Source organism: Bos mutus, chromosome 18, assembly GCF_027580195.1.
Source record: "Bos mutus isolate GX-2022 chromosome 18, NWIPB_WYAK_1.1, whole genome shotgun sequence".
Classification (NCBI taxonomy): Eukaryota; Metazoa; Chordata; class Mammalia; order Artiodactyla; family Bovidae; genus Bos; species Bos mutus.
The window spans coordinates 16,976,599-17,003,194 of NC_091634.1; the positions used below are offsets into that span (position 1 = coordinate 16,976,599).

Here is a 26,596-nt window from a genome sequence, read left to right on the forward strand (position 1 = left end):
TCTGCTGGCAGTGCACGACCTCAGCAGACTCATGGCAGGTGGGCTGAGTCTCAAACTGAGGGTGGAGTCCAGCTTTCTGCTTTTTAAGAGTCCTCCAGGAGATTCTGATGCAGCTAAAGTTCCAGAAAACTCACTTCTAACAATCCTAAAAGACCGGTGCTATTGTTTTTCTTGGCCACTCTGTGAGGCATGCAGAATCTTTGTTCCCTGACCTGGGCTCCAACCTGCACCCTCTGCAGTGGAAGCATGGAGTCTTAGCCACTGGACCACCAGCTAAGTCCCTGACTGGTGCTATTCTTATGCTCATTGCACAGAAGAAACTGAAGCTCAGAGAGGCTGAACTGCTCCGGGCGACATGCCTGCTAAGTATCAGAGGTAGGATAGAGCCAGGCCACCAGTTTGTCCTTGGAGCCCCCACACTGGGTCCTGATGGTGCAAAGCTGCTTAGGAATCCCAGGTCACGTCGGTGTCTGTGGCCCCAGAAAATGGATTGTATGCCCCTCCTACCGCGGCGGGATCAAGTGTAACAGGAGGCTCTCACCACTCCCAGGGCCCTGCAAGGACAATCACAGCCATTTCCAACCTTTTATTGGGGCTGTCAGCCCCAAATAAATATAATACATTAAACCCAGAGCTGAAGGAATCGTGTACCCCAGGAGGCACCCCACAACCCCAGACGGGCACAATAAGTTAGTGGGGGGCCTGCCAAAGGCTGGGCCAGCTCCCTGGCAGGGCAGGCAACGGCAGCTGGACTCGCACACGCTGGTCTAAAGTGCATCTCGGTTCTGTGGTCCCCGTGTCTGTGTGGCCCCTGGCCAGGCCACCGGGAGGGTTGGGCGGGAGGCTCCCGGTGCTCACACTGTGCCAGCAGTGGCCACCGAGCCTCTGTGTCTATCTGTCCATTTAGGAGGATGGCCGTGTGTCCTCAGGAGAAGCTGTCGTCAGGCTGTGGCTGGGAGTCGAAGGGAGGGTCTGAGACGGTGATGCCTTGATGTAGCTTCTCCAGTGAGAACTTCATCTGCGGGGAGAGGTGGGCAGAGTGGGGGGTGAGTGCTGGTAGGGGTGATACACCCCCACCATCCTGCAGCTGAGGAACTGGGCAAGGTCCAGAGAGGCCAAGGTCAGCCTGTGCTGAGAGAGGAGCCTTTCCGCATCCAGTCTGACTTCTCACAGGCAGAGAGCGAGATGGTTGGATGATATCACCGACTCAATGGACATGAGTTTGAGCAAACTCTGGGAGATAATGAAGGACAGGGAAGCCTGGCCTGCTGCAGTCCATGGGGTAGCAAAGAGTTGGACATGACTGAGCGACTGAACAACAAACAACAACCAAGGCAGCACGTGGAAGGGGCCCAGACGGCCTGGGTTCAAGCCATTTTATGGGGTAACCTTGGGCAAGCCCCTTAACCATCCCGGGTCCCTCAGCTGAGACACTAGTCAGTAATATTCCTACATCATAGGATTACTTCAGGGATCTCCCGGCTGTATGCCTAGGACCCGGCACACAGAGTGCTGGGTGCCTGTTAGCGAGTCTTACTCCCTGCCATGCGACCTTGGGAATGTCTCTGTTCCTGTCTGTTACATGGCAGGGGGTGGGAGGCGTGGAGTGGTAACAAAAGCATCCCCCTCGAAGGTTGGCCATGAGAAACAAATCAGTTGGTCATTTTAGCTCTTAGAACTGTCTGGCTCAATCAGCATCTGCTGTTAGTTACTTTGTGTAGTCAATTCCATGCCCTTGGCAGAAGAATATAATCAGAACTGAATTCAGGATGGGAAGGCCCTGACCTCCTCTCTCTGAGTGATGGCACACCAGCCTCGATGATCCCTCCTCCCTGTCCTGCACAGCCCTTCCCCTTCCTCCTAGCATGATTTCAGGGTGCAATGAGGCCCCTAAAGGTGGACCTCAGCATTACGGTTCAGAGTGACAAGAAAGGACTTTTAGCATCACCCAGCAACGTGGGCTATGATGCCCTTGCGCACCCAGTCAAGGCCAGATGCTCCCCAGCGCCTGGCACCTGTGCTGACGCACCACCACCTTTACTGAACACCTGCTTTGCAGGATCCCACTTATAACAGCAAACACAGGCGAGGTGTTTACATGAGCTGGACGCTACTCACAGACTAACTCCTTTCTAGTTAAAATTATTTTCTGGCCACACTCCACAGCATGTGGGGCCTTAGTTCCCTGACCAGGGATCGGACCCACAGCCCCTGCAGTGGAAGCTTGGAGTCTTAACCATTGGACCGCCAGGGAAGTCCTGGATGCTAACTCCTTCAATCCTCCTGGCAGCCTTTGGAGTAACACTGATTATCATCCCATTCACAGAGGAGGAAGCCAAGGCCCCAGCAGTGAAGTCATTGGCACAAGGTCACAGGTCAGAATTTGAATCTGGCTGTCTGAATAGACACTGCCAGCAAACTACAGCGGGTGTCTGGGGCAACCCCTCCTGGAAATGAGATCCCTGACTTTTGGAGAACCTCTTTCCCACCCTCACATGATCCCTTAGTCACCTTACAGGCAGGAAGGGGTTCAGGGACCAAGCTGTGTCTACACCTGGCTTCTGTGCCTGGTTGGGGGATGGGCACGTGACCCAGTAGCCAGTGAGAATGAGCTCCTTCCTTTGGCTGCTACCTTGGAGCTGCAGGTACCATCTCGGTCCACCTGGGATGCCCCCGAAACAAAGCCAGGCCTGGGGATGGGCAGAGTCAACAGAAGGTAAGAGAGACTGATTCTTATTACTGTTGGGCGGCTGGATCCAGCCATGCCTGAAGTCAAGACATCCTGGACTTCTTCCCCAGGATGAGAAGCAATAAATTCTATCTTCCATCTCGCTGATTTCTCTAGCAACCCTGGGAGGTAAGGACTATGAATGGCTTCCTCATTTAACACAGGAGGAAAGTGAGGCCCGGATGCATTATGCTGCATCTCGGGACATGGCTGCAGGGCCCCACAGCCCACGCCGCACCTCGTCCAGGAGCTCCACGGAAGCCCGCAGGATCTGCCTCCACTTGTGCACCTCGACGCTGTGGAACTGCTTCTGCAGGGCCAGGATCTCCGCCCACTCCGTGGCCGTCTGGGGGAACTTACTGTGGGGAAGACAGGGCCCAAGTTGGATCTTGGCTTCCCCCACACCTCCCCAAGCTCCCAACCCCCTGGGGCTACCCACTCACCCCTTGGCCAGGGCCAGACTGTGCCAGGACTCAAAAGTGTGAGCTGTCCTCTCCAGGGACCAGAGGCGGTAAAAGAGGAGGACGTTGAGGGCAATGAGGACGATGAGGCTGGGGAGACGAGGTCAGAGGTCAGGATACCAACGCTTCCACAAGTGGTGGGCACCCACTTGACCATGCCTTGAAGGGGCACCATGACTAGCCCTCTTTCCAGAGGAGGAAACCAAGACTCAGATAGGGTGAGCGACGTGCCTGGGATCACACAAGCCAAAGCCAGGGTTCAAACCCAGGCTAGCCTGATGCCTGAGCCCTTAACTGCTGCTCCGGTCACCTTGCTGGGGGAGCTGGGGCCATGGAGTAAGAAGGGGTTGCAGCTAGGGGCCGAGACACAGGGGAAGGGAGGGCAGGACGCAGGACCCTACCTCACACAGATCCTGAGAAGGCAGAGAGAGGGGGAGACAAAGAGATGAGAGCTGCCCAGCCTGTCCTGGCCACACCTTGACCCCCAACCCCAGCAGCCCCAAGCTGAGCATGCCACACAGCCCCTCATGGACCGCTGTTACTGGCCAACCGAGGCCCAGAGGCTGAGCACGAGGCCGATCTCTCACTGGGCATGATCTGGCAGGAGCGTGGATCTCATTTCCATTTCCTCAGAGTGCCCTGCTCCCAGCCCAGGCCTCTGTACATGTGGGACCCCCCTACCAGGCCAGGATACTCCCAGGCGAGGCCTGTGTGCAGGTGGGTCCCCCAGCCCAGGCCTCTGTGAAGGTGGGTCCTTCAGCCTAAACCCACTGTGGGTGGGGGGTGGTCTCAGCTCAGAGTCCTCTGCTTTCCCAGGATGCCTTCCCCAATGACCCACTGGCTGGCCTGGAGGAAGCCTTCCCCCGCCTCCCAAGGCTTCCCTGTCAGCCTCGCCCATTCCCTCCATCACAACCTCATCCCTCTGATCTGGTGCCAGACCTGTCTCGCCCCAGGACTGCTGGTCACTACTGTGTCCCTCGTGTCACACAGCTCAGGGCTGAGCACAGAAAACCTGAAACCTCCATGCATAAACCTCTCCTGGCTTACCTAACTCCACCTCTCCTGGGAGCCTGCTCCTCCAGCTCCCTGGGCAAGGCCACACCCCCTCTGACCACTCCCCCAGAGCCCCAGGGTTTCCATCTCCCTGCGGGGACTACCCCTCCATGACAGACTGAGCCATACAAGCTAAGGAGCCCTCCTGGGCGCATCCCAAACATCGCCTCCTTAACCCTTGCTGTGGGGTGAGCCCATGCTCCCATGTAAGCAGAGGCCCAGACAGGCCAAGCACTGGCCCAGGGTTGCACAGCCAGGGTGCAGATCCAGGCCTGTCTGATCCCCCCAAGCCCGGCCCCCTTACTCACACAATGCTGATGAGAACCAGGGCGCTGGGGGTGCCTGCCCCGGGGCCCTGGTCCATAGACGGTTCCGAGAAGCGGGAGCTGAGGGAGCCTGTGGGGGAGCAACTCCAAGTCAGAAGGACTCATCTCTACTCACCCCAGCCAGGCCCCCAGCTCCTCCCCAGCCCCCCACCAGGCCTGACAGAACCCACCCGAGGTGTGCATGCCAGTCCGGGCACAGGGGTCAGGGTCCGGGTGTGGGGTCCCATCACCGTGAGCCCTCCAGCTCAGAGGCCGCTTCCGCCGGCGCAGGCCAGACAGCAAGCCCCGCGTGTCCTTCCCGCCTTCCTCCAGGGACAGCTTCTCGGCCTTGGCGAGTTCTCGCTCTGTGGACACAGGAGAGGGCTCTGCACGGCTGCCCCAGCCTGGCCCTGACCCCGGCTGCGGCCCGCCCGGGTCCCTGCCCCCTACCCAGGTGGTGGAAGTAATCTTCGATGCCACTCCATGAGTTCTTCTCAATGAGGGACTTCACGAGGCTCCAGGGCTGCTTCCGGTAGCGGATCTCGGAGGACACCCTGGGGAACAGAGCCGGGGGAGGGGGTCAGGAGCTGACTACAGCCTTGCTGTCCCATTTCCCAGGGGGTGCGTGCCCTCTTCTGATTCAGAGAGGGCCCTGTGTCACCCACACACAAAACAGACATCCCCCACAAGGGTTCCCTGTGATCCCCACACAACACTCTACTTAGCCCGCAGCCCCTTCTCTGTCCACACCCGTGACTGTGGCAGATCTTCAGTGCTACCCCAGCATTGCCCACCCAGACTGCCATCCTAGCCCGCACCTCACCCTTGAACCCCTTCCACCCTGCGGCTGTGTCCACCCCCACGTGGGGTGGACATGTCCCAAGCTGAGTACCTGGTCTTCTCCCAAGCCCTCCCCGCCTTCCCCTCCTGGTCAGTGGTGACTCCGCCCTTCTGGTGGCTCAGGTCAACCACCTCGGGGTGTTCCTGACTTCTGCTCATCTGTCAGGGTGGCAACCAGCATTCTGCGGATGACTCGAGACAGGGAGAATGTGGCAGGGGCCCTGAGACCACCCGGCTGTCAGGTGGCAGGGCCAGGGTGCGGCTTACCGGAGGCGGGCCTTGTTCCGGGCGAGGCCCAGGATGCAGTAGCGGTGGGCAGTGTAGAAGTAGTCTTGGTAAGGGATGCCCTGCGTCAGCACCTCGGAGTCTACCACACACCCTCCCGCCTGGGGGCCACGCCGGAACAGCGTCTACGGAGTCAAAGGGGGAGCCAGGAGTCAGTGCCATCCTCCCTACCCTGACCCTCGGCCCCCCACCCACCGGAAACCCTGCCCGGCTCACCTGTGTCTCCACCACAGAGGCGCTCTTGGGCCCCAGCGGGTTGCTGATGGGAATGGTGTAGGTCAGCACTCGGCGCTGGTGGCATTTGCTGTCCCCACTCCAGGGGCTCAAGGTCACGTCTGGGGGATGGAGGAGCAGAGTGAAGACACCAGTCCTCTGCCCTCGGGCAGTAGGAGACCCAGCCTTTTGGGGAAGGTTCCAGTTCTCTGGAGACTGGCTCCTAAACCCGCACCTCCTCCCTGCCCCCACCCCGGTGTCTGCCCCATCTTCCTTCTAGATGCCTGAAACTTTAGATGCTGATGACCCTTGGAGCCAGGACCTCTCTCCTGCCCATACTTCTCAGCCCTCCTGGGCCTCTGCATCCACTCTGCAGCCCTGTCTCCATGCTACCAGTCCTGGTTTCTCCCCTGAGCCTGAGACCTAGGGTCCTGAGACCTCTTGAAAACATCCCCTGGAAGTCCTCAGGACCCCACACAGCCACTGGCCTCCCCAACCCCTGAAACATGCCCCTCTTCGCTGGGCCCCACCGTCCTTCAGGCTCCCTGCAGAGCCTTGGGCCTCATCCTGGACACTATCTATTCACTGACTGTCTGAGCACTGTCCTCGTTCATCCCATTCTTGCCATTCCAGGGCACCTCTCCAGCCTCCCCCTGAGGTTCTGGCCTCCATCTCCAGCTCTGGTCCAGGGGGAGCTTCTAACAGCCAAGGCTGACTCTGTCCCTCCCTACAACACTTTATGACTCCCCAGTACTGCTGGACAGAGTCTGAGCTTCAGTCTGATGTGCCACTCTCTCCAGAATATAAGCATAGTTTGTGGGGGATTCGAGAGCTCCCAACCTAAGGCACAGTCTTACCCATTCTGCAGAGGATGCTGCATGGTTCGTTTTCATCAATCAAGAAAAGACACAGGCCTCTCCCCTACTTGAACCTCTTTCGTAGCCTCCCGAGCTCCCTGCTGGTCTCCTGGTCAGCCCTTCTGCCTCCCCTGGTGCTGTGGCTTCCCCCCTCCACACCTGGCCTTGGGGGCTCAACCCCAAGGGCCTTCTCCCAGTGCCTGCCTCCAGCTTCAGGACCTTTGCAGGCACCCTGCTGGCCTCCCTGGACTTCCTCTCTCCTACCCCCTCCCATTTCCCTAGGAAAGTTCCTCCTTCAGGCCTTAGTTTCAATTCACATCCTTCCAGCACCCTTTCCTGATACCCCCTAGATCACAGCCACCCCTCTGATACACATGCTTATCTGTGTCAGTATCTCTTCACTGCTGTTCCCACGGGACTCAAGTTCATCTGTCCTGGGCTCTGCACTGGCCTGACAGAGCAGTCTTTAATTCATATTTATTAAATGGCTTCCTATCTGCTCCTGTTCTAGGCACTTCCCCAGTACTGACTCATTTAGTTCTCATGAGAACCTGACAAGGCAGGTAGCATCACACCCGCCCCACACGGAAGAAACTGAGGCACAGAGGAGGTCTGCCCCTGGCCCAAGGCCACTCAGCTTGTAGGAGGTGGAGCCCCTCTGTCTCACAATCGCTGCTTTTCACTCCCTGACCCACCGCACCCAATTTGCATGGCTGTTCCTGCCGGTCTCCTGGCCTGCTCCTCCCCGCGCCCTCCCCTTGTACCCCAGCCACCTCAGCCCCTGACCTGTGAACTTGCACTGCTGCAGGAAGTCCTGAAGGAAGGGCGAGTCTGAGAAGAGCATCTGCTGGAGCCGCTCAGCACCCACGTGGAAGACGGAGTTGATGAGGAGACGGCCGGAGAGGTCAGGCAGCAGGGCCGCCAGGTCGGCTGGGCGACAGAGAAGGACAGTGCATGGGGCTGCTTGTGTTCCTCGTGCTCCCTCGGCAGGGGGGGCACACCTCCCCACTCCCAGGCTTTGTGGGGTGGTTGGGCAGCCCTGTCCTCCTGGACCAGAGTGGACACTGACATGGAGCGACTCCGCTCCCTCCACCACGGGATGGCTTTAGGGTGGGCGTGCGCCCCCAGCCAGACAATCAGAGCCATCACTGTGCGCTGAAGGTGGAGCACACACCTAGACCTACATGCTTGCAGTCCCAGTGACGACAGGGGTGGACCTGTCATAAGCCCACCCTCCAGCTCATAACCTTGAGTCTTTGGCCATGGTGATTGGTTCAGGGTGTGTGCATGTGGGCATGCACAAGTGTGTGTAATCCAGGCCAAGCCATCAGCCACAGTTATGGGACTCGGGTGGGGGTGTGTGTGCACGCATACATGTGTGTCCCAGACCAGCCACAGTGATTGGTTCAGGGTGTGTGTATGTGTGCATATATGTATGTGACCTAGGCCAGGCCACTAGCCACAGTGGTGGGCTCAGGGGTAGGCCAGCTCTCCAATCAGAAACAACCCTAGAGCTTGGTGCAATCACTGGGAAAAGCTGGCTTTCTTTCCACTAGGCTTATCCGGGGCAGGGCTGGAGCTCTTTCTGCCCCCATAAGAGTAGAAGCTACCTGAGAAGGAAGCTGGCATGGAGAAAATGGAAATGCTGCTGCCGCCAATGGAAATAAGCCAACACTTATGGACTGGCCCAAGCATTCTACATGTATTAAGCCATTTAATACATAATAGCTTATGTATAGGAGAAGGCAATGGCACCCCACTTCAGTACTCTTGCCTGGAAAATCCCATGGATGGAGGAGCCTGGTAGGCTGCAGTCCATGGGGTTGCGAAGAGTCAGCCACGACTGAGTGACTTCACTTTCACTTTTCACTTTCATGCATTGGAGAAGGAAATGGCAACCCACTCCAGTGTTCTTGCCTGGAGAATCCCAGGGACGGGGGAGCCTGGTGGGCTGCTGTCTCTGGGGTCACACAGAGTCGGACACGACTGAAGCGACTTAGCAGCAGCAGCAGCAGCTTATGTATAACAGTTGTCTCTTCATGACAACCCTATGAAGTAGCATTATTACTGTCAACCCACTTTTCAGATAAGGAAAATGAGGCTCAGAGGTTGAATAATTTGCCCACGTCACACAGCTGGGAAGTGGCATGGCCAGGATTTGAGCCCCAGCCATCTATGGGGCTCTATCTATGCTCCTATCCACCTTGCCAAGCTGCCTTCAAAGCAGAGCGAGATACGGACAGATTTCTAACAAGACACGTGAATGCCTTATCTGCCTGTGCTGTGGATTTTTCAGTCCTGTGAGCCAGCAACTCCCTTGGTCAGCCCATCTGAGTAAAGTCTGTCTCGTGTAGCCAAAGCGAACGAGTTGGGCCACCTGCCTCACCTTCCTCCCCCGTGGATGAGGAGGAGTTACTTGTGTCTGTCAACAGCTCCTCACTGGGCAGCAGATCCAAGGGACCCAGGGAGGTGGGCCCGTCAGGTGGGGTGGGCTCTGCGCTCGGGGGTTCAGCCACCGGGGTCACTGTCTGGCTGGAGGAGGCATCTGGCTGGCTGTCTGTCTGCTCCTCCTTGTCCTCCTCTGCCTGTAGAGAAAAGCTTAATCCAAGCTTGTCCCTTGGGTGCCCACATCCACCAGAAGGCTTCAAGACTGTAGGAAAACCAATGCTGGGGAGGTTGTGTGTTCCGCTCATAGCTGAGTGGCGAGAGGCGCTGGGGCCACCCGGAGGAGGCCTCCTCTCAGCTTCTCAGTCAGGCGTGTCTTGGATGCCTGGGTCATAAGCTTTCTTATGCCTGTCCTGTCCACGCCTCATCTGACTGCACCCACCTCGTCCATCCATCCATCCATCCATTTCTCTCTTGGCTCTTCTGTCTCTCCCCCTTTCCATCTATCTACCTGTCCCACCCCTGTCTCTCTCTTTCCCTACCTGTACTTGTTTTCCACACCCATCTTCCCAGCTCCATCCCGTTCCTCCATCCATTCGCTCACTCATCCCTCCAGCCACCTCTTCTCTGTCCATTCCCTGCTGGTGCCCTCAATCTGTGAGTCCATTCATCTCCCCAGCCCCAGCCAGCACCCTCCTCTCTCCTCTACCCTCCTGCTCACCCCATGGTCTGCATCACTACTGGCCCGGGACAGGTTGGGGGTGATGCGGCCACGGCGTGAACCTGCGGGGCTTGGCTCCTGGCTGTGGTCAGCTGCCCCCGAGGGGGTGATGTCGCTCAGGGCAATTACATCGCCCACATCCTTGGGGCTCCTGCAAAGAAAGAGAGGGAGTGAGACCACTGTGATCTTTGAGATTCCACACACCCTCCTGGTCTCCCAAACTTTTGTACACCCATCTTGGTCCACCCAGGATTCCAGGAGCTATGGACACAGTCCCTTGTGTCTTCTCCCAACCCCCCGGAACCAGCCACCAACCATCGACTCACCCTAGGCCATTCAGCTGTAAGGGGCAGACATAGTCCTCGTCCTCGCTGGTGAGGCCCAGCTCTGAGCCGTAGCACTGATGCACCAGGTGCCAGAGCTCGCGGGGACTCAGCGTCTGGATGGGCACGACATTGGGTTGGCCTCTACCTTAGAGTCAGAGCCCTTCACCGGCCTCAGCTTCAGCAGTTCCCCCGGTGTCCACAAGGGGGAGCATGACTTCCCATAGCAGACATCTCTCAACCCACTGGGTAGGGAGCCAGTGTACTGGGGAATTTTCCCTTAGGTCCTCACAATACTTTCACAGCTACAGGTTAAACTTCCCAGTTTTATAGAGGAGAATAAGAGGCCCAGAGCGGAGAAGTTATGCTTGAGGTCAACTCTGAAGTTCAAACCCAGCCAGACTCCAGAGCCAATGCTCCCACCCATCATGCAGTCATGCTCCCAACTATCAATACTTCTCCCAGGCGTCCTCAGGAGGTACCCACGGCTAGAGTGGCTAGATGAGACTGATGAGATAGTAATATTAATAATAGTAGCAGCAGCAGCAACTGACATTCACTGAGTTGTTACCATATGCCAGGCATTCTTCTAACTCTTCATGTGTGCCAACTTAATAAGTCTTCAAAACAATTCTGTCAAGTAGGTGCTAATATTATCATCATTTTAAGATAATGACAATAAGGCACAAAGGTGCGTGTGTGTGTGTGCTCAGTCGTGTAACTCTTTGCCACCCCATGGATTGTAGCCCACCAGGCTCCTCTGTCCATGGGATTCTCCAGGCAAGAAAACTGGAGTGGGCTGCCATTTCCAACTCCAGGGGATCTTCCTGACCCACGGATTGAACCCACATCTCTTTCATCTCCTACACTGGTGGGCGGGTCCTTTAGCACTGGCGCCACCTGGGAAGCCCCACAGAGGTGGCATAACATCATTTAATTAGGAAGTGGAGGTACTGAGGTGATCCTAGAGTGTTGGTTCAGCCCTGGAGCTAACCATTGGACTGCACTACCTCCCAAGAGCTGATGTGATGGAGCACTTATTCTGGGGCCAGCTCAGGTGCTACAAGGAAGGAATGGTCCCCATCTGATGGATGGGGTTCAGTGACTTGCACTCAGTGATAGGGCTGAACTCCATCCCCAGCAGTCTGGCTGCCCTCAGGCTCCCTGAAGACTTTGATGCTGCCTTGTCCCTCCCTCAGGCTCCTGTTCCAGGACTCTTGCCCCTGAGGATGGCCACAGCTGCAGCCCCCTTGGAGGACAGGATGTGAGTAAGCCCTGCTAGAGGAGTGTGTTTGGGCCTTCTGAGGTGCTGCATGCCAGCAGTAGCAGACCCCAACATCTATCCACCCTTCCTTCCTGCCAGCAGGACCCTGATATGTCTGAGGTGAAAATCTTCCCCAGCCCCAGCGAATTAAAACTGGCTCATACCAATTCATTTTTTCATTTGCCATATAACCCATATAACTCTGCAACCACAGGTGATCATGTGACCAAGTTTTAGCCAAAGAAATGTAAGGAAAAGTTTGCTGAAAGAGGCTTTCCCTTCCTGATAAAGGAATGCCCACTTTCCATCCATCCCTTTCTTCCTTCACGTTTGGGATAGTTAAGTGAGGGCACGACATCTGGAGCTGTAGCAGCCATACTGCAACCATGAGGCAATAAGCATGTGGACAAAAAACATCAACAGCAGGATGATGGTGTGAAATAATGGATAAGAGTTTGGATCCTGAATGATGCAGGGAGCCCCCAACCACTCCCCTCTCCCAGGATTGCCTACCTCCATACCTCTTGTTACATGGGCATCAGTGTGATTAAGTGGACTCCAGAACCTGACTACAATGGGTCAGAACCCCACTCAGCCACAGAAAAGTATATGTGACCATGGGCAAGGCTTTCCCTGTGTGCCTCCTTGGTGGAATAAAGATAACCATATTGCCTCAAAGGGTGGCTGTGATGATTAAGTAAGTTAATTCATGGAAAGCTCAGAACAGTTCCTGCACACAGTAGCTCTGTTAAGTGTTAGCTATCCTTATTACTACCTGAAGTACTTCAGCATCTGTTTGTTTAAACCATTGTCTGCTTGGGTTTTTAGCTGATTGCTGCCAAATTCATGCTACATAAACCCATTCAACCATAATGGTCATTCCAGGACAGCCCACTCAAAGCTGGCCCATAATAGACTACCAGAATGTGATAAGTAAAGGTCTGAAATCCCTTATTCAAAATCTTTGGGGGTAAAACTTGATTCAAAATTAAGAAATTTGGGGATATAAGAAACATTTTACAGTGCCTATACTGTAATACCCCAAATATCTGTATTATATTAGTATCCAGAGGTTCTCAAAGTGTGGTCCAATTTCTGGGTGTCCCCTAGACCCTTTTAGGGAACGCATGAGGGAAAAATTATTTCCATTAAGTATGGTAAGTGTTAGTAGCATAAGATATTAGATATTACTTGCCTTTTTCACTTTTACTCTTTTATGACTATACAGTTGGGTTTTCCCAGAGACTGTGATATTATCATTGTTCTGGTAGCTAATCCAAGTGTATTTGTGTATCTTATGTTTAAAAAGCTCCCAGTTTCAATTTCTAAACCAGTTTATATTGTCAGATATACTGCACTTAAACAAAACCTCCTTGGAGTCTATAATTAAAGAACGTAAAAGATTCCTGAAACTCTGGTTTGAGAATCACTAGTATATTCTATACTGGTTACTATAATTTTATGTTGAATCACAGTTATATTTAAGATTGACCCCAGTCATACACATAAATATTTTGTGGCCCATTAATTGAGATAAATACAGACCTGTGTTATATAAGAAGCACACAGGATTTTTTAAGTTTAAATTAATTCAAACTGAAATTAAATTAAAAATACAGTTCCTCAGTCACACTAGCCAAGAGTTCAACGGGCACGTGTTGTCAATGGCTGCCATATCAGACAGCATAGCACCAAGTTCTGTTAGATGGTGCTGACAGGGATTGTAAATCTCCATGTTAGCTCAAGTCAGGTTTTGTTGCCAAACATACCCCAAGTCTCCCCATTTTCAGAGCTTTTTTTCTTTTTGGCCATGCAGCATATGGGATCTTAGTTCCCTGACCAGGGATTGAACCCACGTTCCCTGCATTAGAAGCTCAGAGTCTTAACCACTGGACTGCCAAAAAAGTCCCTTCAGAGCACTTCTGATTCACTGGTGGTTACTAAGGGGCCGTGGGTATGCGTTTCTTGTGGGTGGGCTATGACACTGGAGCCCGCGGAGGCCCTCTGGGCAGTGGGGGGTGGCCTATGGAGAAGCTACAGGTACGTTGGACCTGCTGCCCATGAGGAAGAGCTGGAGGGGTTCCCCGAGTCCTAGCATCTCTGGCTCCATGGTCCCCTCTCCCCAGCCCGACCTCTAACCCCCTTGTCCAGGACTCGCCCAGGCCTACCTTTTCAAGCAGCGCGTTCTGCCAGAGGCGGAAGATGAGGAGGAAGCAGCGATCTCGGGCCCCAAAGGAGGTGAAGAAATGCTGCAGGAGGGAGAGGAGTATGAACGGTGGGGGAGACACCAGGCCAGAGGGAGGGGGAAGCTCTACCTGTGCACACACTGTGTTCCTGGCTCCCCAGCCCGAGGTAGCTATTCAGTCATCCCCTCGCTCACCCAACAGAATGTCAGTTCTGTGGCCAGTCCAGCAATGGTCAACTCTGGAGTCCCAGTGATGAGGAGATGACCTTAACCCTGCCCCGGGACTTACAGTCCAGGGCAGGAGACAGGGTCAGCCTAGAGTGGCTGGGCTGCTCGGGGGAAGCCCATGGCACATACCCAGTCTCTGACGCCCACTTAGGAGTGGCTAACAGATCCCCTTTTAGCCAAGAAAACACAAAGACTCCAAGTCTGCTGTGAAGCTTTCCCTCCCTATTTCTTTCTCCTGTCTGGGCCACTGGTGTGAGACAGCCATCTTGGACCATGAGGCAACAATCACGATACAGCATCAGGGAAGGCTTCCTGGCAGAAAAGGCCTCTGAGCTGATAGAATTTGTCTATTAAGACTATCCCTGAGCAGCTGTGTGAGGGGAGACTGCAGGGCCTGAGTCAGGGGCATGTGCAGGGGTCCAGGCTAGAGATGATGGGAGCCCAGGCTGGGGCTGGAGAGTAAAGAGAACAAGTATTCCCTGTGAGAAGTTGGGTGCAAAGTGAACAGGGCTCTGGGTGGCGGGGAGGAGAGAGGAGTCAGTGAAGATCGGGGACCCGGGACCCCTGTTCGCCTCTCCTCTTGCTCACCTTCTCGTTCTCCGTGCAGATCTGGATGGCATTGGGGATCAGCTTGGCCGTCTTTTCCTTCTTCAGACACGTCACTTCCTTCAACTGGATGGAGATCTGAGAACGAAAGGTGGGTCAGAAGGGGCCAGGCCACTGCCCGCCCTGGGGCCCCTCCTCGTCCCGGCTGGGTCGGCTCACGGTTGTCTCCCAGCGGAAGATGTTGCTGTAGAAGCAGATCCAGTTCTCGGAGAGATAGAGGCGGCCCTGGAGGAGGATCTCGCGCTGCAAGGCACAGGAGTAATCTGAGGCGGCCGAGAGGAGAGACGGGCAGACACCCGAGTCACAAGCTGGCCTGGCCGGGCCGGCGCACGCGGGGAGGGTCAGGAGGGCAGAGCTGGGGGCTCAGGGTCTGGCTGGGGGCGGTGGGGGACGACTCACCCACAATGAGGCGTTCTGCTTCAGGGAGTTTGCTGAACAGTTTCCGGAAGTCCTCATTCCGCTGTTTGTATGTGGGGCTCAGCATCTGGGGGACGTTTGGGAGGTAAGAACCGGGATGGATTTTCACACCCCTAAAATTCTGCCCCCCCAAAGCTCCCAGCACCCCTCAGTCTCAGCCCGGGACAGCCTCTCTGAGGCTTCAGTGTCTAGCTCACTTCTGGCTCCCACTGCCCATAGCACAAAAGTAACCATGATGACAGCCATTTACTGATTGCTACAGAAGCCAAGCGCTGTGTCCGGTACCCACCGGCATCACTGACTCTCAGGGAGCGTTCCCTTCAGTCTAGTAAGGTGGGTACTGTTTCTCAAGGACAGAGCAGCCCAGAGAGGTTAAGCAACTCACTCAAGGTCACAGAGCATGTAAGTAGCAGCCTGGGATGAGACCACCCCAGGTCTCCTGACCCCAGCGCCCACTCTCTGACAGTGGCAGCCAGCAGCCCCTGGGCCCAGTACCTGTCCCCCTCCCTCATCCCTCTGGCAAGGCCCCCTGCCCAGTTACTTACACTGTACCAGCTCTGCATCTTCTGCAAGAGAAAGGAAAGGAGTCAGAAAGAGCCCCTGAATCCCCCTGCCCTCCCACCCTGCCCTCACCCCACCTGAGCCGGCACCAACCTTGCTGTTGCGGATGAAGTTCCGGCTGCCCAGGCTCTGGGTGCTGGGTGTCCCAGGCACCCCACCCTTCTCTGAGGAGCTATCCGACCCCTTCTCCACCATGGTGCCCGGTTCTGGCTCAGGCGGGGGTCGGCTTGTGGGCAAGAGCTGCAGGCGCTTACGGAGGGATGGAGAGCTGCTTGGCGTGCTCCGGCCAGAGTGGGGGGTTGTGCTGGGGGGAGAGGAAGAGGGTTCTTATGAGGGGAGGTAGGCTGGGGGATGGCGATGGGCCTGTATGGGGGGTCCCGCTTCAGCCCACTGATTCTCACCCACCCACCCTGTTCCACCTCTTCGCAGAATGATCCAGAGCAGGCCCCCCAGCTCCCTGTCCTTGGTGAGTTCATCTATAACCCAGGGGTAAGAAACACATGTCATCTTGTTTGGAGGGTTAAACAAGTCCATACGTGTAAAGGGCTTCTAACACAGCCTGGCACAAAGTGAGCTCTTAGTCACGCCTGTGTCGTTTTTCACTAACATATTCATTCATTCATATAATAAATATTTATTGAACAAATACTTTCCACTCAGTTGCCTGAGCTAAAAACCTAAGCTGCTTCTTCTTTCCTACTTACTCTTCATTTTTAATCTGTTAGCAGGTTCCCCTGCTCCAGCTCTAAGATCTATTTCCATTGTTTTTATGTTGCCTACTTTCTCCTGCACCAGGACCCTGGCCCAGCCTCCAGGCTCTCCGTCCTGGACATCTCAGCAGCCTCCTCCCCAGTCAGGTCAGGGCCCTCCTGTCTAAGCTCTCCCCACCGCTGCACTTTACTCCAGGGGAAGGCAAGGTCCTCAGCCCATCCCCTGCTCAGGGCTCACTTCTCTAAGACACCTCCCCTCGCCTCTCCATGTAAAGCACATTCCTCCTCCCAAGCCCCTTCCCTCTCCACCATTCTCATCACTTCTCCTGCACTTCTGTATTTTCTTGTTTCAAATCCTCCCACACCGGCAAGTGCACTTCACAGGGGAAGGGGGTTTCGTCCCCAGGTGCACCCCCCTGCCTAGGAGGCCTGGCATACAGCGGGTGCTCCGCAAGCTTCTGTCCTGGTGGACTGAATCACTCATTGAATGAGTGATTCAGTCCACCTACCCCCACCTACCCCACCCCCAAACTTGGATTCCACCAAGTGTATGATTTGCCCAACCCTTGGCAGCCTGAGACCCCTGCAGATCTCAGTTGGGGCCCTGCATTGTGTGACCTTGGGCAAGTGTCTTTCTGGGCCTCGGTTTCTTCTCGAGTATAATGGGACTAGTAGCAACATCCACCTCACAGGGTTGTCTGGAGGAGGACATATATACCTAAAGCCCACCACTTGGAAGGCACCTTTATTAAGAACTGTCAGACTGAAATGGAGCACACAGCCCTGCTGTCACGAAGCCAGCCCATTTGCTGCCAAAGTGCTATGTTGACTCCAACAGGTACTGCACAAACACCTCAGCCTAACCCAACTGACCCCAACCCCAGCCATTCACTCTCTGAGTGCACACCGAGCCCCTGCCCTGCACCAGGCACTGGGGACACAGAAGGGGGCAAGACAGATGTACCACCTGCCCGCAGGGACCTGGCATTCTGACTAGGGAACAGGGATGATCAATAAGAGAACAGGTAAGTGAGGATGATGACCTCAGACACTGGTCAGTGCTACCAAGCAGCGCTGCTCAGAGGAAGTGCCCAGAAGTGGTTAGAAATGCAGAGTCCGGGACCCACTGCAGACCTCCTGAATCAGGAAGTGGGGGCGGGGCCCAGGAGACTCTAATGCAAGTTCAAGTTGGAGGACCCCAGAGATAAAGGAGGACTAAGTTGGTGGGGGCAGGGCGGTGTTCAGGGCACACTTGAGCTGAGCCCCAAGGACAAGGATCTGGCAAAAGGCTGGGGAAGGCTGTTTTAGGGGCAGGAACAGTGAGTTCTGGAACAGGACTGAGCTTGGCAAGGCTAAGGAGGAGTGAGGTGGCCAGGAGGTGCTGGGGAAGGAGGATGGGAGGCCCCAGGCCTACCCACAGGCCCTGTGGGCCCTGGGCAGGAGTCTGGGCTTCACCCTGAGAGCCCTTATGGGCTGGGGGAAGGGTTTGAAGGAGGGGTGATCACATTCCCCTCTTGCCTCATCTTCCTGCCTCTCCAGCCTGAAATGATCCCCTGGAGAAGAAAATGGCTATCCACTCCAGTATTCTTGCCTGGAGAATCCCATGGACAGAGGAGCCTGGTGGGCTAGAGTCCACGGGGTTGCAAGGAGTCAGACATGACTGAAGTGACTGAGCTCAAGACCTCCACCCCTCCTATACTCCTGCAGCCACAGGTCTGGGGAGGGTTCCTGCAGACAGGTCCAGCACATGCAGCCAGGGCACGGCCTGCACCCCCAGATCTTGCTCTCGGCAGTACAAAGAGGAAGTGCTGACAACCATGCGGCTGCCCCACCAGGCAGGCTGCAGCAGTGGAGTGGAGGGGCCTTGCCATGGTGACAAGGCTGGAGGGACTTGGACGAGAATGGGGTTCTGTCACTGCAGACACCTCACCTCCTGCCTCCTGGGCCTAAATGAGCCAACAGCTCCCTCTGGGCAGAGTGGGGCAGAGGCATCTTGTGCACAGGTGTGCACAAAACGGACCCTCCGCGTGGGTCACACATAGCCAGGGTCCCAGGCAAACCACAGTTCCCCACAGTCGTAAGACGTCTCCCCTACCCCTCACCCCTACACACCCAGCAGTAACATCACAGGTATATTACAGTCACACACAATGCCCCAGAAGTCACACACACACCTGCATGCAAGACAAAGACACGAAGCTGCAGAGGGTGACAGAAACAGAAAAGTCCCAGGTACGTTCATACATACAGCTCCAGGGAAGTTTTTGGAGGAGACTTGAAAGTAACATTTCCACAGTGACAGAGAGGGCCACACAGTGAAAGAACAGTCCCAGAGGCCCCCAGCTAACACAGGCACCACCCAGGTAAATTAAGTCCAGACTCAGTTCAGTTTTCATGGCACTCCCCATCAGAAGCGGAAGACAGAGCGAAGACCTGCTCTTACGTGGCACGAGATGGACGTGGCAAATGCTGTTGCAAATGCTGTTGCCGAGTGACTGAGAGTCCTACACACACACAGCCGTGAAGGACTCAGGAACAGCGCAGCCCCGGAAGGCTGTGGACACACCTCGACCACACAGTGGCCAGGGACTGAATTTGAAATCATGCGTGGGACACGTCTTATACACAGGAGAACTTTCATAATAATGTCAGCTATTATTATTGCTCCAGATTGTCAAGGGTACACCCAAGGTCTCGAGAGGGAGGGTCCCAGGCTCACTAAGAGCCACAAGGGGTCTCTCTCTCGTATTCTTCACACACCCTTCACACACACAAAGCCCCAGAGGGTCCCAGCTGCTCACATGCAAGCCAGGGGCATACAACAATGTCATAAAGGGACACACACAGGAACTTTCCCACAAAGATGGAATCAGACGTAGATTTAAGGTACAACCCCAGAGGGTTTCACTCATACTCACCAAGGCCGAGGCCAGACAATAATGTCACACATGGACACACTGGTGACTTATATTTGCACACTATGCTAACAGGTACAGAGGTAAATTACAAGCACACACAGAGGTGAAAGGTCACAGCAGCAAACAAAGAGCCCCTGACACAGGCACACACACACTACAAAGTCACAACTGAACACACAGGCAATTTACAGTGACACTTGGAGCCACAGATGTAATCCAAGATAATAAATTCACACACACAGGCACACGGCCAAGGAGGACCACAGCTGTTGCTGCACACTAGGAGGCTTAGACACATGTACACATACTCCAGAGTCACAACTAGACACGCGGATGTCTGATGGAATGAGGTACAGTACACACACACAACCACGGAAAGTCACAGCCACACACACAAAGCCCCAGACACACACTACGATCCCAATCAGACACACACACGGAGCTTACAATACCACATGAAGCCACACATACACACAGAGCCAAAGAGGATCACAGCTGCTTGCACACCAGGAACACAGATACGCATACACGTCCAAGACACCTATAATGCATAATCTAGAATACTCTGGGCCCGGACAGGGACTACTAGGTCAATTCCGTGCTCAGGACCCCAGAGGATCTGAGACACGCGGTCGGCCGGCCACGTAGAAGACCCTATCCGGGCAACCTCGAGACTTAAGACAGACCAGAACAGAGGGGGCTCAGACCTGGAGAGGCTGCTCCTGGGCCTGCCCCGGACTCACGGGCCTGGGAGCCTGGTCGGCGGGGACTCGTCTCCGCCCAGCCTTGATAGCAGGCCTGAAGACCCGGGTCAGCCTCGCGCCCACTCCTCATCTCCCAAGCAGCTGCAAAGGAGGCCGGGGGCGCTCCCGGCAGGCCGCGCTCCTAGCGCGATGAGCCCCGGACCCCGAGCCAAAGCTCCGCCAGGCTGGCGCATCGCGTCCGGGCAGTGCCGAGCAGACCCGGGGGGCTACCCTGCCGTCAGCGCCCCACCCCCCGAGTGCACCCCTGGGCCCCCGAGGCTTCCCTCCCCTCCCCTCCGGCCGACCCCTGTGCCCAAGCTCCTGGACTTCGGCTGCGATCGCGCCACGCCGGGCCGAGCCCGTGGAGCCCCCGCCCCAGCGACCCCTCAGTACCTCCCCGCGCCCCCGCCCCCGCCGCGGTCCTCACTCGAACATGGATGCGGCGCGGCGGGCGCGCCCAGCCGCAGGGCAGGGCCGGGCCGGGCTGGGCTGGGCTGTGCGGCGTTGGGCGTCCACGCCGGTCAGCCGCCTCTCCTTCTTTGGCTGCCGTACCCCCGACCCCCGCCCCAACCCCGCCGCCCTCTGCCCGCACAAAAGGCCGGGGCCGCGGGACGCCGCCGCGGCGTCAGCTCCGCTTTCCTGCCTCCGCCCCGCGCGTCACGGCACCGCCCCCCGCCCGCGGGAGGGGGCGAGAAGGGAGGGATCGGCCCTGCCGGGGACTAGTGGCCTGGAGGGATCGGCCCTGGCGGGGAGGGGCGGCTGGGCCTCGAGGCAGAGACTCAGATCCCCGGAGGGAGAAAGGTACCGCAGGGGAGGCGGGAAAGCAGGAGGTGAGAACTAGAGGGAGACCCGGGGCGGGGGGGGGGTGCTGGTCAGAGGCGAGGGAGGGACGGCGGGGACCGAGCGAGACCCCAGGGAGGAATCCGATGCTGGAGGGAGAATTAGAGATGAAGCGACGCGGCGCAGGAGCAGGAGGAGCGAGACAGAGGTCGAGAGGGGCCGGCGGGGTCGTCAGGGCCCCGAGAGAGCAAGAAGAGGGGCGAAGAGAAACAGAGAGACGGAGGATCTAAGGAGAGAGACAGAGAAATGGACCGGGGAGGGGGAAAGACCGAAACGGAAAAACACAGAGACGGACTCGATCAGAAACACAACTCCGCCGTGGTAGCCTGGGCACAGGCCGGATGCGCTCGCCTGGTACCCAGAGAGGGGTCCTCCGCTCCAATGAGGCCTCGGGCCGGGCGCTCTACGTACCCCTACTCCCTACCCGGGGCGGAAACTGAGAGAGGAGGCGGGGCTGGGGATGGGAGGGAAATTCGGGGAAACGGAGGTGTTGGGGCAGTGGGGACGCGGGGAACAGCAGCTGGCGGGAAGGAGGTGGGGCCCTAGGCCACCTCCCTCTCAGCATCTCTGAGCGGCGTCTCTGGGGACCCCTTCCAGTGCCAGCCCCAGTCAGCCATGACGTCGAGCAAGTCAACCCAGTCCTGGGAACCCCACTAACTCTGTGATCAGGGTTTTCCCACAGGATGGGATTGGGAGCGAGGGAGGTGGGAGTGCTCCCCTTTTATAGAAGGGGAAGCCCCGGCTTCAAAGATGGGAAGTGAGTCGCCAAGGTCACTGTTGGTGGACGCAATCCTCCACTGATGCCCTAACCCACCTTTATCTCTGGAGCAGCTGCCCGGGTCTCTCGGTGTCCTGGACTCCTCCCCCGAGAACACAGATATGTGCACAGAACCTCACAGCTCCTGGCCACAGGCCCCCCAGCTCAAACTTGCTCCCCACCCCTCTCCAGGATGGGCTGTTCCTACCTCTTGAAAAAAACTCCATTCCCACGGCTCTTCCACACTTACACCCTTTCCCTCCTAAAACATCCACTGACTTCTCCATTTTGGTGGGTGTGTGCTCATTCAGTCCTGTCCAATTCTTTGCAACCCTGTGGACTGTAGCTGGACAGGCTCCTCTGTCCATTGGATTCTCCAGGCAAGAACACTGGAATTGGTAGCCATTCCCTTCTCCAGGGGATCTTCCTGACCCAGGGATCGAACCCACGACTCTTGCATCTCCTGCATTGGCAGGTAGAGACTTTATCAATATCTCCGTCTGGGATGCCCATTTTGGTGGGTGGAATGCCCCAAATTTCAGCCTTTCTTGACCCCTTTCTTTCCCTCTAGTCTCTCAGCAAACCCAGTAGGCTCCTCCTACAAAATCTATCCAGTTTAAGCTCTTTTCCCTCACTGCCCCAACCCTGGCCCAGCCTCCATCCTCTCCCTCCTGGACATCCTCTCCCTCCTGGACCATCACACAGCCTCCTCCCTGGTCTCCCTGCTCCCTCCCAACCCCTACAGCCTGCTCCCCGCACACACACAGCCTGAAGGAGCCTGTCAGGTGGAAGCCCTCCAGTACAGAGTCTTCTGGCTGTACCTCAGTCCAGCTAAAAGCAAAGTTGCCAAAGACTCCACTCTTAACTTCTCTGGCTCCCTTTTGTTCACTGCCTCTAGCTTACCCAGCCTCCCTGCTGTTGCTCTGACTCCCCAGTTCCTGTTCCTGCCCCCAGGCCTTTGCACTCCCTTTCCCTCTGTAGGAAAGCTCAGTTCTTGGACAACTGCCTCTCAAGGTCACATCTCAGGGTCAGATCCCAGTGAGGCCCTCCTCCCACCATCTCCCTCTGTCTCACTGTTCTCTTTCTTTGTATTTCTCTTGGCCTGTTTCTTCTTTTGAAATACTTAAAAAATTTTAATTAGGGAATGTTTATTTCAAACAAGAAAAATACAAGTTATCTTGGTCCCCACCAAGCATATATAATAGATGTGGATATTTTACCATTTTTGTACATTTTTCTATCCTTTTTCTGCATCAAGATGCATCCACTAACAATATATCCTGTTCAAAATCTTTTAAAAAGATACACAATTAGGCTCCTACTATCATTTTGCAACCTGTTTTTCTTCATCATCTTTATTTCTGAGATTTCTCCACATTAACACACAGAGCCCTACTTCATAAACTTTAACTCTTATCCAAATGTTCTTTGTTGGAAAAAGCCACAATGGACATTTCTGTTAAAGGCCAATGTAGTTCTTTCCTCCTACAGCCTTCAACCTCCTTGTTCCTGTCTCCTTGTGCCAGAGGTAGTGTTTCTTTGTAGAAGTTTTGTTTAAACTTTTTTTTTGCCCATGAGCTGCAACAGGAAATACCTTTTATATTGGTCTCCAAGTACACAATTAGAAATAGAATAGGCCCTCATATCTGTAGGTTCCACGTCCATGGATTCAACCAATCAAAGATCAGAACAGAATTTTTTTTTAATTCTGGGAGGAATACACTTGAAACTAAGACAACATTGTAAATTAACTATACTTCAGTTTTTAAAATCTGGATAGATAATATTATATTAATTTCAGGTGTACAGCATAATAATTTTTGTATAAAAATTTCCAGAACAGGAAAGCAATAAATTAGGAGTCTAAGATTTCCCTGGCAGTCCAGTTAGGACCCAGCGCTTTCACTGCTGGTACTGGGTTCAGTCCTTGGTTGAGGAACCGAGATGTCGAAAGCCCTGTGGCTTAGCCAAAAAGAAAAAAGATAAATGGCAAGGATGTACTATATAGCACAAGAAGCTATATTCAACATCTTAAGATAAATAACCTGTAGTAGAAAATAATCTGAAAAAGAATAGATATATATATGTATGTATAATTGAATCACTTTGTTGTACACCTGAAACTAACACAACATTATAAATCAACTGTGCTTCAATTAAAAAAACTTTTTTCAGAAAACAAACTTAAGTTTGCTTCCTGGCAACTGTTTACATTGTATTGGGAACTTCCCTGGTGGCTCAGACAGTAAAGAATCTGCCAACAAAGCAGGAGACACAAGAGACAGGGGTTCAATCCCTTTTTTGGGAAGATTCCCCTGGAGTAGGAAACGGCAGCCTACTCCAGAATTCTTGCCTGGAAAATTCTGTGGGCAGAGGAGCCTGGCGGGCTACAGGCCACATGGTCGGGGCCACACGGTTGCAAAGAGTTGGATACTACTGAAGCGACTGAGCACAGCACAGCACAGCACAGCACAGAAACCTGTAAGTAACCTAGAGGTATTCTAAACAGGAGAGTGTGAGTAGTTTAATATGCAAATACTACACCATTTTATGTAAGAGATTTGAGCATCTGCAGAGTTTATCCACAGGGGTCTTAGAATACTCCCATGGGTATGGAGGGTCTGCTATATATGTAATGTCACAAAATTGCTAGGAAACCACACTTGTTCACTGCCTGCTACACTGTGTTATTTTCTTATTCTTTTTTTGTTTGTTTGTTTTTTTAACACTCTGTTATGTTCAGTTCTCTTCTGATTCTATTTGGGGGAAAAAAGTGTTCACTGCGGTGTACTACATCGGTTTCATGGCCTTAAATGGGTCATGACCCAAAGTTTGAAAAACACCAGTTGGTGAGTATTTGCCTCTGGTCTTAGTAAGCAGTGCTCAGCTGAGCATGGCTGATTATCCCAACACATACTCCAGTTTTTATCTGCATATATTTTACAACTTCCAGTCAGGCCCCTGTGGGGCTAAAGCCACATTCTAACTGACCTTCAACCCCCAACCAGGACAGTGCCAGCCACAGGGAACCCACCCTTGAGCTTGAGTCCTGAGAGAGAGAACCCCTTTCCCATCCCACCTCCTAGGTCTGACCTGTCCTGGGGCGAACTCTCCCTGTCTGGGGTCCTCGGCAGCTGCAGGCGCTGGGCGGGTGGAGTGCAAGGGGGTGACTCCCCATTGCTGGCTGGTGTTATCTGAATGGTGGGCACCTCCAGGAACTTCCAGTGCTTAGGGGCCGGGCCATGGACCCTGCCACCCTGTGCCTCCTGGCTCGGCTCCTTGGCTGGGGGCACCCGTGAGTCCTGGGCACAGACATCCTCTGTCAGCAAGGGTGTACAAGGCAGCAGGGGCGGAAACTCAGCCATGGGGATGGCTCTGCCACCCAGCCGGGGGTCTTGGACCGTGGTGTGGCCTCTGGGGGAGAAAGGAGGTGAAGGGGTGAAGGGGAGACTTCCCATGCAGACCCTGCCCCTCACCACCTCCCGTTGCCCAGTGGGAGGAGGGGTCAGCTGAGCTTCAGAGCATAGCATGGGGGTCAGAGAGATCTGGGTGGGATTCCCATCTCGGCCAACCTTGTGACCCTGGTTCCTCTTCTGGAAGCTGGAGGGCCTGATGGCGACCTCCAAGGGTGGCCGGGCAGTGTCAGGGAGCTCTGACAAGTGGAGGGCTAGCCCAGGGTCTGGCACACGGCAAGTGGTCAGTGAACTCTGTTCGTGCCCCTGGACTGGGGTTTATTTTTTTCTAGCGTGAATGCACTGCGGTCAAGCCCTGGGTTCTCCATACACCCGCCACCCCAGCTCCCTTCCCCATACACAGGGCCAGGAAGGAGCCAGGTCTGAGAGGGCCCCAGAGGCCCAGGGGCCTGAGTAACGGCTGATTAAGGCCAGGATTTCCCTTCTCTCTTTGCTCAGCAATTGCCCCTCCCAAGACAAACAAAGGGAGGGAACGAGGCCAGTTCCTGCTGTTATGACTGTGATACTGGAGGCCGCATGGGTCTGGGGAGATGAGATTAGTGTCTGCCTGTCCTTACCGCAGGACACGGTGAGGGCTTCTTGGCACCCCACTGCTGAGGAGGTGGGGACAGGGAAGGTTGACCCATGGGACCCAGAGGGTTTCCCCTGGTTTGGGAAGAACCTGAGCCTTACAGGCCAGGCTGGGACCCAGAGTCCTTCCCAGACACCCCAGTGCCCCTACCTTATGGCTTTCTTGTCCTGTCCTCACAGCGTGTAGTTAGGGCAGGTGACCAGGCCCTATTCTTTCCCCCGGGGAGTCCTGGCTGGGCCAGGGAGTCATGACCTTGTCAGGCGGAATAGAGTATCCGGCTGGAGTCAGATTCCCCTCTGGCCAACTGTTCCAGGGAGAAAGGGCTGAGTGGGGGTGGGGGTGTTCCGACCTCAGAGGAGGCCCTTCCCTCTTGAGTCTGTTCTGGGGCTCTGCGGCTCCATCTTTCCTGTTGGCTGCAGCCAGTCACTGTAGCTTCTGTCCCCATTTCTCCCCCAGCACTGCTCCTCCAAGCCCAGACGTCACCCCCGGGCGGCCAGGTCTGATACGCTTCCCCATCCTCATCCTCCCGTCCTGCTCTTAGCTCCGGGAACCTTCGAGACTCCAATTCCTTCCTTCTGGTGGGTTCTCTTGGCACTCCAGGGCACCCCACTAACAGCTCCTTCTCACTCTGTGCACAGCTCTGTCTTCTCCACACGCTTGGTAAAAGCTGGCATTCCCTACAGCTTAGCTCTTTTTCAATTTTGTTACATGATAATTGACACACGCTAAAGGCTGTCTGGAGGCTAGTTGTGAGGTAGCAAGTTTTAACAGTAAAACGAACCCCTCAGACCCAGTTTGAGAGCCAGCATGTCACTGTGAGTCCTACCCTGCCTCCCTTCCAGAAGTCTCCATCACCCCTCATTTATCAGTTATTAGTCCCTCTTTTAATAGTTTATTTTTTAAATCAGATCGGCATGCATTCCTAACTATTATAATTTTAGCTTTACTCGATTTTGAGCTTATAAAATGGAACATTCTTTGTTCAGTCGCCAAATCGTGACTCTTCTCGACCCCATGGACTGCAGCACGCCAGGCTTCCCTGTACCTCACCATCTCCTGGAGTTTGCTCAAGTTCAGGTCCATTTAATTGGTGATGCCATCCAACCATCTGCGTGTCATCTTCTATGACTAGCTTTCCTCCCTCAGCTTTAT

The 26,596-nt window shown here is 55.0% G+C and overlaps 1 protein-coding gene across 5 annotated transcripts; it reads right to left on the reverse strand.

Annotated features, from left to right (window-relative positions):
* Positions 1-571: 571 nt before the first annotated feature.
* Positions 572-25,723, reverse strand: GRAMD1A (GRAM domain containing 1A). 5 transcript variants are annotated; one of them, XM_070387832.1, is made up of 20 exons: positions 25,595-25,723; positions 24,494-24,814; positions 15,526-15,736; positions 15,417-15,437; positions 14,854-14,938; positions 14,614-14,717; positions 14,437-14,532; positions 13,604-13,684; positions 10,175-10,287; positions 9,849-9,999; positions 9,129-9,327; positions 7,529-7,672; positions 5,889-6,007; positions 5,655-5,797; positions 4,998-5,101; positions 4,739-4,912; positions 4,551-4,638; positions 3,172-3,279; positions 2,967-3,087; positions 572-1,018 (listed from the first exon to the last, which is right to left on the reverse strand). In XM_070387832.1, the coding sequence occupies exons 2-20, from the start codon at positions 24,763-24,765 to the stop codon at positions 926-928; spliced, it is 2,427 nt and encodes an 808-aa protein (XP_070243933.1). In that variant the 5' UTR covers positions 24,766-24,814; positions 25,595-25,723; the 3' UTR covers positions 572-925. The 5 variants fall into 5 exon arrangements, with proteins under 5 accessions (XP_070243933.1, XP_070243936.1, XP_070243934.1 ...); XM_070387835.1 differs by lacking the exons at positions 24,494-24,814; positions 25,595-25,723 and adding an exon at positions 20,939-20,959; XM_070387833.1 differs by lacking the exons at positions 24,494-24,814; positions 25,595-25,723 and adding an exon at positions 20,231-20,919.
* Positions 25,724-26,596: the final 873 nt, after the last annotated feature.

What these genes read in the sequence shown, in the direction of transcription:
- GRAMD1A (XM_070387832.1), bottom strand. Translation starts at nt 24,765, where the DNA reads ATGGCTGAGTTTCCGCCCCTGCTGCCTTGTACACCCTTGCTGACAGAG. An exon ending in CCTCTGTGGTGGAGACACAG is followed by an intron (nt 5,798 to 5,888) that starts GTGAGCCGGGCA and finishes TTGACTCCGTAG; the next exon opens with ACGCTGTTCCGGCGTGGCCC. An exon ending in CGGAACAAGGCCCGCCTCCG is followed by an intron (nt 5,102 to 5,654) that starts GTAAGCCGCACC and finishes TCTGTTCCCCAG; the next exon opens with GGTGTCCTCCGAGATCCGCT.